The sequence below is a fragment of the Hippichthys cyanospilos genome, chromosome 15, assembly GCF_059441005.1.
Source record: "Hippichthys cyanospilos isolate Australia breed blue-spotted pipefish chromosome 15, RoL_Hcya_1.0, whole genome shotgun sequence".
Classification (NCBI taxonomy): domain Eukaryota; kingdom Metazoa; phylum Chordata; class Actinopteri; order Syngnathiformes; family Syngnathidae; genus Hippichthys; species Hippichthys cyanospilos.
In genome coordinates this window covers 17,580,681-17,593,040 of record NC_142383.1, presented here as the reverse complement: position 1 = coordinate 17,593,040, position 12,360 = coordinate 17,580,681, and the positions used below count along the sequence as shown (strand labels likewise).

Below are 12,360 nucleotides of genomic sequence, written 5' to 3'. Positions count from 1 at the left end.
ATAAAATCAATCAAATACATTGATTAAATAAAGGTGAATTATTTTGTAGCATTTCAAATCCATGAATAAACGTGTAGCAGATTTTAAAAAGTATACATAAAACACGATTTACGGGGTCGATTGTTATTGTGGAATTTATTTTTAGGGGGACGTATTTGCGAGTAGTACTCAATAGAAATGTGACCTACGCCAGTCAAGAATGGTACGTTCAGTGTAAATATTTGTTATTTTCGTCTAATGTCAAAATGAATCAATTTTGCAATGTAAACGAAATAATGGCGAAATCTGAAATAAATCTCTGGTGTGAAGAATGACCGAAGGTATTTTCGTTTGCGAATGTCATTAGACATTAAAAAGATGATTTGGGTAAGATCGGAACCGTGCATTCAATCCTCAATGCGCCTGATGGTTTTGTGAGACGTTCACTGTCCTTTTGCAGGGAAAGTGTTTATTAGTTCTGCGGTGCTGCAGATGGCGACCGAGCAGGTTTCCAAAGAGATGTTACAGCTTTCTTCCTGGTGGTAAGTTGTGTTACAAGTTCTAGCCATTGTCACGACAATAACCCTAAAAGTTATAGTTCGCATAACGCTACACTTTTACAGATGATGTGAAATCGCTGCGGTCTGTGGTCAGCCCAGATGTGTCCAAGTAAGTAGTGTAGTTTTCCTTAATTGTAGTGGTTCTTTTTACACTTGCAGGCTGAGTATTTTCACTTTATTGAACTGTTGTGACGTCATCGGGGTCACGTTTGTCGTGACCCTTTGCATAAGGTCTCATATTTGACTTAGGATCCGCAACATCGGCATCATGGCCCACATCGACGCCGGAAAGACCACCACCACCGAGAGGATGCTTTACTACTCGGGCTACACGAGAGCGCTGGGAGGTGAGTTTGCGGGACGGGAGACAAAAAAAAACGAGGCGCTAAATTGTACCCTTATATAGACGTGGACGATGGCGACACAGTGACGGACTTCATGGCTCAGGAGCGCGAACGGGGCATCACCATCCAGTCAGCGGCGGTGACCTTTGACTGGAAAGGTCACAGGATCAACTTGATAGACACGCCAGGTACTTTTACAGATGTTTGGGGGGTATAGTTCTTTTTTATTGTTTCATTTGTTAAAAAATATTGATTTTTTGTCTGTTTTGACTTTGAAGGAAAAATATAAAGGAAAATCGCAATGTAAACTTGCAATAAAATGGTCGTAACTAAAAATCCACAAAAAGAGTCAATTATTTTACTTCGCTTTTGTTTCCTTTTCTTTAGTTTTTTTCTTTTGTTAAAAATGTAAATACATAAAACAAGTGTCTGACTTAAAAGGAACAAATATAGCAAGGAAAATGGCAAGGTATATCTGCAATGATATTATGGTCATAAATAAAAATCCACACAGAAAAAAAAGTTGAATTTGTATTTTTTACTTTTGTTCCCTGTTCTTTGACTCATTTGTTGATAAATAAAAAGGTTGGCTGGTCCAACTTAAAAAGAAGAAAAATTGCAAGGTAAACCTGCATTAAAAATACATAATTTTTTTTTGATCTGACTTATAGCCCGAAAAAAAAAAAAAAAAGATATATATATATATATATATATATATATATATATATATATACATATGAATTTCAACTTTGTCTAAATGTGTGCACGGCCAACCAGGTCACGTGGACTTCACTCTGGAGGTGGAGCGGGCTCTCCGGGTTCTGGACGGGGCCGTCGCCGTGTTTGATGCGTCTGCGGGTGTCGAGGTCATTCGCAGTTCCTTCTGAAAAAGTAAGTTAGAAAAAAAATTCTTCTAAATGTGCTGAATGTGGATCCATCAGGCCCAGACCGTGACTGTGTGGAGGCAGGCGGAGAAGCATCATGTCCCGTGCGTTTGCTTCCTGAACAAAATGGACAAGCCCACAGCCAAGTGAGGGAATCATCCACTCAAATCTCATTTTCCACATTTTATCCACACAAAGAAAAGCAAAGTTTTTTCCTACTTTAGTCTCAGTTTTTGCTTGGAAAGCATCAAGCAGAAGTTAAAAGCCACTCCCATCCTGCTCCAGGTAACATCAACAGGAAAATATTTGAAATCAAAATCAGAATTGGGTGTAAAAATTGCTGCTTGGTAGCTTCCCCTAGGCAGAGGCAGGAACTTCTCCGGCGTGGTGGACCTGCTGACCAATCGGAGGCTGAGGTGGAAGCCGACGGACGACGGGCGCGTTTTTGACATCGGGCCGCTGAGCGAGTCCCGGGAAGAAGAGGCGGAGCTACTGCAGGAAGTCCAGCAAGCCAGAAGCGCGTTGATTGAGCAGGTGCATGATTTAAAAACTCACCTAGTCGCTGTTTTTTTTAAAAATGTTTGTTATGCCCAAATATGGAACAAGGAGGCTCAGATTGTGAGCATTTTCACAAAGACTGCTATCAGCCTTTTCTACACATCTCAACTGTTTAAAGATCATATAAACATTTTCATTTTGGGGCGGAGCTAAGTTAGCCTGGGTTGTTAGCAGAAAGCTCACGTTGTATTCCGGATGACAGCTTGCGGATCTGGATGACGAATTTGCCGAGTTGCTGCTGACCGACTTCGGAGATAATTTTGCCGATGTTCCCTACCTAAAAGTGAGTCGCCGGCTGGCCTTCGTTGTTTTGCCGTAAGTCAAATGAGTTTTTGTCCTCAGCTCCAAGAAGCGGTGCGGCGGATCACGCTGGCCCGTAAAGGCGTCCCGGTGCTCTGCGGAAGCTCTTTGCGCAACAAAGGCGTGCAGCCGCTCCTGGACGCCATCAGCGTCTTCCTACCCTCCCCCGACGAAAGACCCCACCATCTGGTGTGAGTGGAAAATGCGTCCAGCCGTTGCCCCGCCCCTTTTACCTTAAATTCAAAACGTGACTCGAGGGCGACTTCCAGGCGCTGGTACAAGGACGACTTGTGCGCGCTGGCCTTCAAGGTTGTCCACGACAAGCGGCGCGGACCCCTGGTTTTCCTTCGCATCTACTCGGGAACGCTAAAGGCGCAGACGGCGCTGCACAACCTCAACAGGAACGCCACGTACGTCCCAAAATGAACTACAAAATATCGCGTGTAATAAATAACGTAAATACAGCACCCATCTAAGTACTTGGAGCGTGTGTTCCGTTGGGCTCCAGCGAGAGGATGAGCAGACTCCTGGTGCCGTTTGCCGACCAGCACGTGGAAATCGCCTCAATGGCGGCGGGAAACATCGCCCTGGTGGTGGGACTCAAGCAGGTGAGTTTGATTGCAGGCTACTCGTCTTCCGCGCGTCCGTCCGTATCCCGCATGTGCGCTCTTCCCCAGACGGTGACCGGAGACACCGTGGTCTCCTCCAAAGCCTCGGCGGCCGCCGCCGCCCGCCGGGCGCAGACGGAAGGCCGGGAAGGAGTGGCGCTGTCCGGGGTGGAGGTCCCGGACCCGGTCTTCTTCTGCACCATCGAACCGCCGACCATGGCCAAACAGAACGGTCGGTTCGCATCGAAGGCTTCTCCGGAAACGACTTTCTATAACCTCCGTTTTTTTTCTTCCGCCAATCTAGATCTCGAGAACGCGCTGAACAATCTCCAAAGGGAAGACCCCAGTCTCAAAGTCCGGATCGACCCGGATTCCGGACAGGTAGGATGGGCCCGGCCGAAACTTGGTTTTCTTTCCGTCGACTTAAGCGTCCTTCGCGACCTTCTCAGACAATTTTGTGCGGGATGGGCGAGCTGCACATCGAGATCATCCACGATCGAATACGAAGGGAGTACGGCATCGAGACCCACCTGGGACCTTTGCAGGTGGCGTACCGGGAGACCGTCCTCCGCCGGGCCTCCGCCACGGGTAAGCTCTCGATTTTACGGCGATGACGTTCGGGTCGCCAGCATTGCCTTTGGTTTCGGGACAGACACCCTGGACCGCACGGTGGGCGAGAGGAGACACGCGGTGACGGTGGAGCTGGCCGTCCGACCCGGCGAGGACCGCGCCTCCGGCTCGTGTCGAGTGGCGTTCCTGGACGAGGTCGCCGGGAACTTGTCGGAGGAAATGAGGGAGGCGGTGGAGAACGGCGTGCACGGCTCCTACCTCCAAGGTGAGCCGTCTATCAAGTACTTTTCAAAATTTGAGTCCATCTGTCAAAATAATTAACACAACCCATCCTCCTCGCCACTAGCTGGCGCCACATTGCGGCAGTTTGACACATTGGCGAACCGACGTGCGTCAGAAAAAAAAAACATTGCTCATAATGAGCTGTACTTGTGTCAAGAAAAAAAAAAGATGTATCCAAAATACTGAAATACTCATTCTAGTATCGGCCAGAAAAAACGGTATCGAATCTCCATACTGATTTTACTCGGTACCCTTGCAGGTCCACTGCTGGGCTCCCCTCTTCAGCATGTCTCAACACTGATTCGGCGAGTGGAAACGGAGGCGGGAACATCTCCGGCGATGGTGTCCGCCTGCGTGTCCCGTTGCATGCTGAAGGTTGGGGAAACAAGACGTCCGCCGTCTTACGAAAGGGCGTCCTTGTCCAACTCCGTCCCGTCTCACGCAGGCTCTAAGGCTAGCCGGGGGGCAGGCCCTGGAGCCCGTCATGTCCATGGAGGTGACGGTGGAGGAGGGATACCTGGGCGCCGTCTTGGGCGACCTGGCCCAGAGGCGGGGGACGGTGCGGGACGTCCAGAGCCGCCACGAGGACAAAGTGCTGCTGGCCAGCGTCCCCCTGGCCGAAATCAGGGTTCGTGCCAACATCTGTGGGATTTGGCTCACGCAGATTTTTTTTTTTTTTTTTAAATTAAAAATGTGTTTTGTTTGTGTCACGGCAAAGGGCTATTCCACCGTCCTGCGAACTTTGACCTCGGGGAAGGCCACATTCTCCTTGGAGCTGGACACCTATCAGGCCATGAACGCGCAAGAACAGAACACCTTGGTGAAGCGAATGGCCGGCTTGCTGTGATTGGCTGCTGATTTGGACACAAAAAGCATGGCTAAAAAAAAAAAAAAACACTTTCAAACACTGTTTTGATTCAATTGCTGGTACACGTAGCAACGTGACATTTGACACGTTTTCCAAACGGTTGGACCTACGGCAATATTTACCATCATGTGTAAATATGATAAGTATACCTAATAGAGTATATATAGTAATAGATTTTTTTTAAGATTATATGAATTTCCATAATTTTACTCGAGCCTTCAAGCGCTTCAAACATTAAGTCCTATTAATTGATGGCTAAATGAAGCTTCATGAAGCACTTTTTTTTTTTCCCCTCTAGATGGCAATCCGGTTCAAATAAGTAGGGTAAATCAAATGTATTCAACTGCACTGATTAAAAAAAAAAAAAAGAGGAGCACGACGAGAGCAGTTAAAAAAAGACAAGTGCTTCATGAAGCTTCATTTTCCCATCATTAAAGATAATGGGAGGATTCTGATTATTTTATTGTGTAAATACATATTTCCTGTTGCAAAAGGGTAGAGAATATCATTCATTGTTCTCTGTGGCTTTTAAATAAAAAAAATACATATACATGCATTTTTAAATCTAATAAAATCTATTTAACCTAAAAACAGTCCTTGAGTAAAGCTAAATCTGTTCAAATCAGAATTTTGAGACTATGCTCTGATAGGCTGACAAATTGAAATTGCATGTTTTATTTTTTTTATAGAAAATTCTACCAAAATGGCCGCCGCGTGTCACGTTGCTACTTACAGCTATCCGTTTACTACGTCCTCAATTGGGTCCCTCTCGCAGGTGACTTTGGGCGGGGGTATTCGAGCCTGCTACCTCAGAACTGTGATGCGGATGTGCTAAACACTTGTCCACCGTGCTGTCAAACATAAAAAAATAAAATAAAAAAAGAAATGCACATGACTGCCTTGTCAATTTGTCAGCATTTGTAATCACAATTAGTCTTTACAAAAGAGTGCATTGATCAGAGCGTGTGCGAGCGCATAAAAAAAAAAAGGTGCCGTCATGATGCGGCGCCACATTTGATTGGTCAGTTTTCCCTGGTTTTCTTCCTCAGATTCCCTTGAACTCGTGGGGGCAGTAGCTGGAGAACAACGGCTCGGCGGGGATCCCGCGCCTGCCGTAAAAAACAAACAACAAACAAAAAACAAACAAAAAGAGACACTTTTTTGTTATCTTTTGGCAAAAAAAAAAAGGAAGCGCGGGTACTCACCGGACCATGCGGCAGCGGTGCGAGGACAGCCTGTCGTACGCGTCGTTGACGTCGGTCACGTTTCGGGCGCTCCACAGACGCTCGGCCACGGCGCTGGCGCGAGGCCTGTCCCCACACAACAACTAAAGGTCATGGCCCTCATATTTTTGGAGTTAAACGTAAAGGCCGGAAGTGAAATGTAGAACATTTTGAACATTTCAAAAATGGCTGTAGTCGCTGTGTGGATTTTTCGTTATGATTTTCTACTATTATTTATTACTATTATTTTGCAAGAAATGCTAATAGTGACCTGGATAAAACCAGAAAAAAAACGGATGAATTGCTTATTTTATTGTTTTATTTATTACAATTTCAAATCTTTTCTTTTGTAGGAAAACATTTAGGTCCCCAAAATAAAGGAAAAAAAAAAACAAATTGTAGAAATATTTTTCCAGGAAGAAATGCCCTACCAGAGTCGCGGCGTGAGGTTGGTGGCGTCCACGTACTCGCCCCACAAGCAGGCTTCCCCGCCGATCACCAGCTTCTTCTGCGCCTCGCTTCCTATTTTGACGAAAAAAGGAGCAAAGCCGGAATTTAACCAAGTGCCGTGACCATTTTTGTATTTTTTTTCTTGGGGTCAATCAACAGGCTAAGGCTTATTTGCACACAAGCGTCTCTCAAGCCTGGGTCTCACCGCCGCGGCGTCCGAATTTGGGCCCGTTTTGCTGCCGCGTTCACCCCCCGCCTTTACTTCTTTTCGATTCAGCCAGCCGGCCGAACAAACGTTAAAAAAAGTGTATTTCTGAGGACACCAACCCCGGAAGTCCTGCGGGTCGGCCTTGTAATGGCCCCGCCAGTCCTGTCCGTAGGAGATACGGTTCAGGTACCAGGGGGTGGACAGCAGGGCCCGGTACCCGGCCCCCGTCACGTTGGCCATCTCACTCTGGTATTGCTGCTGGCTGCCTTTCCACACGTGGATGAGCGTGTCTGCCTTCAGCTACACAACACACACAAGATAGGCCGCCACGTTTATCAGAATTGTGACTCAAGTCATAATTAAGTCAAATGAGAATAGAGTGAGAGTACCGAATTCTGACAAAAGGCAGAATTTGGACTTAATGGTTAGAATTTTTGAGAATCATAAGAAATCTCATTTTGTTTCACTGTGAGAATTCTGACTTTAATGCAAAGATTCTGAAGACAGTGTGAATTTTGAGACTCAGGTGTGAATTTTGACTTTAAAGAGAGAATTCTGAAAATAATGCAACAACTCTGACGAGTGAGAATTTTGAGAATAGTGAGAATTCTGACTAGTGAGAGTGCAGTAAAGCGAGAATCCGGACTTTAAAGCGAGCATTCTGAGAAGAATGAAAGTTCCGACTAAAGGTACAATCGTGCCTTAAGTACTAATACTCATTTTGAAGTCAGAATTCTGACTTTAAAGTCAAGGTTTTGAGAAGTGAGAATTCTGAGACTCAAGCGCGAAATCTATCGAAACGCAAAGTGTGCTTGGTCCTGTTGATTGAATCCAAAGCCCCGCCTCAGCCAAACCCCGGACTGACCGTTGAAGCTGAGCGGTTCCACCTTGTAGTACTTGAGCCAGTCCTGGGCGTAGCTAATGTAATCTAGGTACCAGGGGGACGACAGGATGGCGCCGTATCCCGCTTCCGTCACGTTGTGCGTTTCCTCGCCGAAGTCGGCGCCGCCCATCCACACGTGCACTACCGTGTCCGGCTTGAGCTGCAACGGGCCGGGGCTTAGTGGCGCCACTTGGACCTCGCTACGCTCAAAGAACGCTCGAGTCTAAGCTACAACGAGGCCGCGTTGCCGGAATTCCAATGAATTGGTCTCATATGTTTGAGCGACTGTTTTTTGTGTCACTATCCACAGTGCCCATCCCCCAAAAAGGCATAGAACCTCTAGAATGCAACTTTGCAAGCATTTGCCTGATTTTCCAATTCATTTGCGCTTCGTTTGAAAAGGAAAGTGTCTGCTCGCGTCTTTTCTTGAAAATAATGCCATAACAACCATTTTTTAAATATTATTATTGCGATTAAAAGTGTGTGCGTTGGACTACATTTGAGTCTCGATCCTTCGTTTACCTTTACGCCATTGTCAAAGACCTCCTGCCAGATGATGTAGCCCTTCTTCGTGAAGGTCACAATGTCCAAAAGTCTACATCGAATCAGAGATATCGATATTCATTTTCAAACATCCAATCAAGGAATCGATTTCCACCCCACCTTTGGATGTAGAAGGACTCCAGCTTGCTGTAGTTTTTCCCGAAGCCCTGCTGCTCCATGAACTTCTGGATGTCAGGGTTGGACTTCCTGGAAAAAGGAGAAGATGTCCAGTCAAAACGCGCCGCAGTACAGACGTTTGCGCATTATGTTGGAGGCGCACCAGCAGGTGAAGTCCACCTCGTCGCCCCCCAGGTGAACGTAGTCGTCTGGGAAAACGGCGGCCACTTCCTGGAAGAGGCTGCTCATGAAATCGTAGGTGCTGTTGACGATGGGATTGACAGGGCCGAAGCTGCCTGACGGTTCTGAGCCAGCGAAGCATGGAGTCAGAAGGTTGGCCTGTCCTGGAGAGACGAGAGTATATTCATCAATGCTCTCGTTGGCCTGCCTCCTAGACGCATAATTCTTCCCGGGGAACGCATACTTTCAAATGGGCATGCGTCCACCGGATGCGACGTTTTCTGTGTGCTGAGGGATTGTTTCACAAGAGAATAGAGATTCGAATCTACTACGATTTAATCCATTTTAAAACATTTCGGAGGCCCGGTTATGGAAAGTTAATCAGCACCCCGCACAATACACAAAAACAATGGAGGATATTCAATCACTGCGTCCAAATGAAAGCAGTTTGTAAACGCGCTTTGTAAACGTGTGATCTCGTTATGGAAAAAAAAAAAAGCCTCTTAAGAGTGCTGTCTTTGGGCTCGAAACAACATCAACTTTTTTGTATTAGTGACAAGTCAAGTAATTCGCCATCAGGTAACAATGAGACAGAAAGTAAAAATCGAAAACGAAACGCTTTGGAAGATCGACAAGAGGAACAAAACAGACACGTTGAAGCTAAATGAAGAAACACTAGTAAAAAGTGGACTTTTCGACCAAAATGGACGACCGTAATTCCCTGAATATAAGACACAACTGTGTCCAAGATTATTTTGGGGTCAAATTCTGGTATTTTCTATGCTACCACGTATAACACGCACCATCACAAAACAAATCAATCTCATCTTTTGTAAACTGCTCAGATTTTCTAGTGTTCATATCCATAAATGACATATTTGCTGTGCTTTAGGTGTGTGCGACAAGTACAGCGGCCGGCGAGGGACACTGACCTTTGCCCCAAGACTGCGTGTGGCCAGGAGTGTCAAATTCGGGGATGACGCGGATGCCTCTCAGGCGAGCGAATTCGATGATCATCTTAACGTCGGACGGTGTGTACACGTGAGTGTAGGGGTGGTACGCCCCCTGTAGGGAGCGGGCGAAAAGAATCGTCGGTGTGTTGCAAAGACACAGCTTTCAAGCCAAGCTCGTTTGACCAAATGACTGTGTAATTGCACATCCACAGCACCAGGGGGTGCAGTTGCACTCTCATTGTTAAAGTTAGTGCAGGAGTTAAGGTAGGTTAACTCCATTTTTTTTTTTAACAAAATGCTAAAATTTGGCTAACATAAGGCCTAATTTAGGTGATTAGCTAAGCTAAAGATGCTAGCTGCTTCGCTGTAAACGGCTTTGGATCGCTGACCTTCCGGCTGAGGTCCGGGAAAGTTCGGCTCAGGTACGGGAAGGATTGGTCATCGACGATGTGCCAGTGGAAAACGTTAAACTTGTTCATCGCCATTGTTTCCTGGTGTCATGAAAATAAGACAACACACCTTCAAAAAAAAAAGGTAGCAACATCATTTTTAAATCTTTTTTTTTTCTTCTATGTACCAGAGTGGACAAAATGACTTTGACAGGTAGAAAGTGTCTCGACGTGTCCAGCAAGATGCCGCGGTGTGCAAATCGAGGAAAGTCGCCGATATTGGTCCAATTGACACTTTTCTGGAAACGCAAAAAATAATTGTAAAGATTTGTAAATAAAAAGAACAAATAATGCAGATTGTGAAAACCCACTTACAGCCCCAAATTCATCCTCGTACACCAATTGACTGAAAGTTTCCAGGCCTACAGAGAAAAGAGGGTTTGAATGGATAAAAACGACACGTTTGCGTAACATCTATTTTGACGCAATACTTTGACAAAATATCAAGATTGAGCATCATTTAAAAAAATGTTTTAAAAAAGTAAATATAGTGTACCGTGCAGGGCACCCCAGACTTTGGGCGCCTTCAGGATCGCAAACGGTTCGTCCACCAGCAGTTCGTCTGAAGACACAAATGTTTTTTTTGTGTGGCATCATCATGTGACATGCATGCTGAACAGGTTCATAGTACACTAAAAAGATTACATTGAAAACGGAGGAGTATGACATAATCTCACTATGACTGTCCTGTCCTAGTTATGCAAAAATAGTCTCAGTGTGATTATAAATCCATTGTAGGTCAATAATTGATTTACTTACATGACTCGTCGGACGTCAGACTGGGGTACTGGTCACACTCCGGGTCGGGATCTGTGATCAAGACCTGCAGTCCCATCAACTGAGGAAAGACAGTCTCCTTGTATTGTGCGAATTTGGTTTTAGATCCTCCAAAAACGTACTTGTAGTACCTAAATATGAAGACATTAAAGACCAATACATAATCTGAGTTGAGTGAACATAGTGATGAAAAAAATGGAGCCTCATGAAGCCGTGAACCGTGTTATAGCGAGGGACCACTATACAGATTGCAATATTTATACTTCCTTGAAAACATTTTAAAAGCGTCATTACTCGCTAATTTAAAACATAAGTATTGATACTTCGTTACTTTCCAACGCTAATCATAAAATAACAATTTTCATGCAAATGAATAAAAATTTCACCTCCTGTACGCGTTCTGTAGGAGATTGCAGGTCGGCCCCGCCGACGACGTTTTACCGTCGAAGATTTGAAAGCTGGCGGCGGCTAACTTGAAGGACACGTCAAAAGTGTCCACTCGCTGGGGCAGCGGCCACAACGACCCCCATTTGGAGGGCTGTCGGAGCCGGGCGAGCTCCTCGTCGGCCCGGGTGTCCTGCTGGTGTCCCCAGCATGAGGACAAGACCCCAAGCAGGACGAAAATGTATGGAGATGAAAACATGCTGCCCCGAAGTGACAGTAAAGTCATGTGACGCTGATCGCCAACAGCAGCTGGGTAACGTCCAATGGGCGGGGCCAGAGCGACACATGCGGAAGTAACTTTGCGGAAGTGGACAAGTTGAAGTCATATTTAAAGACGACGCACTATTTTTTTTCTCGTCAAAGTTGACATGTTGTCGTTGTTTCTTTCCACCATCATCGAGGACAAAAAAACATATTTTGTGCGTCGGAAAAAAATAAATGTAATTTTATATTTTACAAATGTAATCACCTTATTTTATCGACGTTCGAAAATGCTCCAAACATTGTCCACTGGGTGTCGCTGTTGTCCCATATTTGTTTTTCTTCATAGAACCCGACAGCACGTAAGTGACAATTTCGCAAATGCATTTATTTTATTATGCAAAAATGAAAATAAATCCGAAGACTAATCTAAAATTAGCTCCCCTGGCAAGGGGTTTTGGGATCATTTCAACATTATGCCTATAAAAAGACAATTTTATTCTTCACGGTATTTGTGTGTCAATCAACCAAAGATACAATTAATACCCCAACCAAATTTTCCTTAAGTGTTTCAAACAGTTTATTATTCCATACAATGAATATAACATTCTACAGAGCCTTATTGATTCAAAACGTTTTTAATATACTTTAAATATACTTCTGCGTTGATTTGAATCAGACTGCAACATATTTTCACATGCGTTTGGGAGATTTTGCATACAGACTTTACTCACACATTATATGGGTTCGCTTTCCAACAAGTTCTTCCCACAAAGCATCATGAGCTCACCAGTTCCCAGAACGAAACCGGAAGTGATGTATCTGGGAAAATACTGACAACACGCTTGTAAGCAAATATCGGCGGCGAATGATGTTGTGTACGTGTATTAAAACTACCGCACGTTTTGTTTTTCGCATGCCAACACCCCTCCCCCCTCTCTCGTGATTGGCCCTCGGGTGACCAAATCCCGCCTCCCGC

At 45.3% G+C, this 12,360-nt stretch overlaps 2 protein-coding genes across 3 annotated transcripts; one reads left to right on the top strand and one right to left on the bottom strand.

Annotated features, from left to right (window-relative positions):
- Positions 1-184: 184 nt before the first annotated feature.
- Positions 185-5,843, top strand: gfm2 (GTP dependent ribosome recycling factor mitochondrial 2). Its single transcript, XM_088435104.1, has 20 exons — positions 185-366; positions 440-521; positions 603-648; positions 789-886; positions 946-1,071; positions 1,661-1,749; positions 1,825-1,913; positions 1,992-2,052; positions 2,119-2,301; positions 2,528-2,608; positions 2,668-2,816; positions 2,895-3,035; positions 3,134-3,233; positions 3,303-3,465; positions 3,538-3,614; positions 3,683-3,821; positions 3,886-4,068; positions 4,345-4,460; positions 4,531-4,713; positions 4,804-5,843. Exons 1-20 carry the CDS (start codon positions 337-339, stop codon positions 4,930-4,932), a joined length of 2,265 nt encoding a protein of 754 aa, XP_088291230.1. The 5' UTR covers positions 185-336; the 3' UTR covers positions 4,933-5,843.
- Positions 5,844-5,853: 10 nt separating this feature from the next.
- hexb (hexosaminidase B (beta polypeptide)) lies at positions 5,854-11,602 on the bottom strand. Of its 2 annotated transcripts, none has more exons than XM_088435108.1 (14): positions 11,123-11,602; positions 10,719-10,867; positions 10,456-10,521; positions 10,275-10,321; positions 10,088-10,198; positions 9,900-10,001; positions 9,490-9,622; positions 8,541-8,721; positions 8,381-8,467; positions 8,240-8,312; positions 7,700-7,877; positions 6,608-6,698; positions 6,159-6,263; positions 5,854-6,062 (listed from the first exon to the last, which is right to left on the bottom strand). In XM_088435108.1, the coding sequence occupies exons 1-14, from the start codon at positions 11,404-11,406 to the stop codon at positions 5,999-6,001; spliced, it is 1,671 nt and encodes a 556-aa protein (XP_088291234.1). In that variant the 5' UTR covers positions 11,407-11,602; the 3' UTR covers positions 5,854-5,998. The 2 variants fall into 2 exon arrangements, with proteins under 2 accessions (XP_088291234.1, XP_088291233.1); XM_088435107.1 differs by lacking the exon at positions 7,700-7,877 and adding an exon at positions 6,954-7,134.
- Positions 11,603-12,360: the final 758 nt, after the last annotated feature.

Excerpts from the sequence above, each read along its gene's own strand:
- hexb (XM_088435107.1), bottom strand. The coding sequence starts at position 11,406 with ATGACTTTACTGTCACTTCGGGGCAGCATGTTTTCATCTCCATACATT. Across the intron at positions 10,522-10,718 it reads TCTGACGTCCGACGAGTCAT|ACGAACTGCTGGTGGACGAA; the intron begins GTAAGTAAATCA and ends TTGTGTCTTCAG. Across the intron at positions 9,623-9,899 it reads TCCCGGACCTCAGCCGGAAG|GGGGCGTACCACCCCTACAC; the intron begins GTCAGCGATCCA and ends CGCTCCCTACAG.
- gfm2 (XM_088435104.1), top strand. The coding sequence starts at position 337 with ATGTCATTAGACATTAAAAAGATGATTTGG. Across the intron at positions 1,750-1,824 it reads ATGCGTCTGCGGGTGTCGAG|GCCCAGACCGTGACTGTGTG; the intron begins GTCATTCGCAGT and ends TGGATCCATCAG. Across the intron at positions 2,302-2,527 it reads GAAGCGCGTTGATTGAGCAG|CTTGCGGATCTGGATGACGA; the intron begins GTGCATGATTTA and ends TCCGGATGACAG.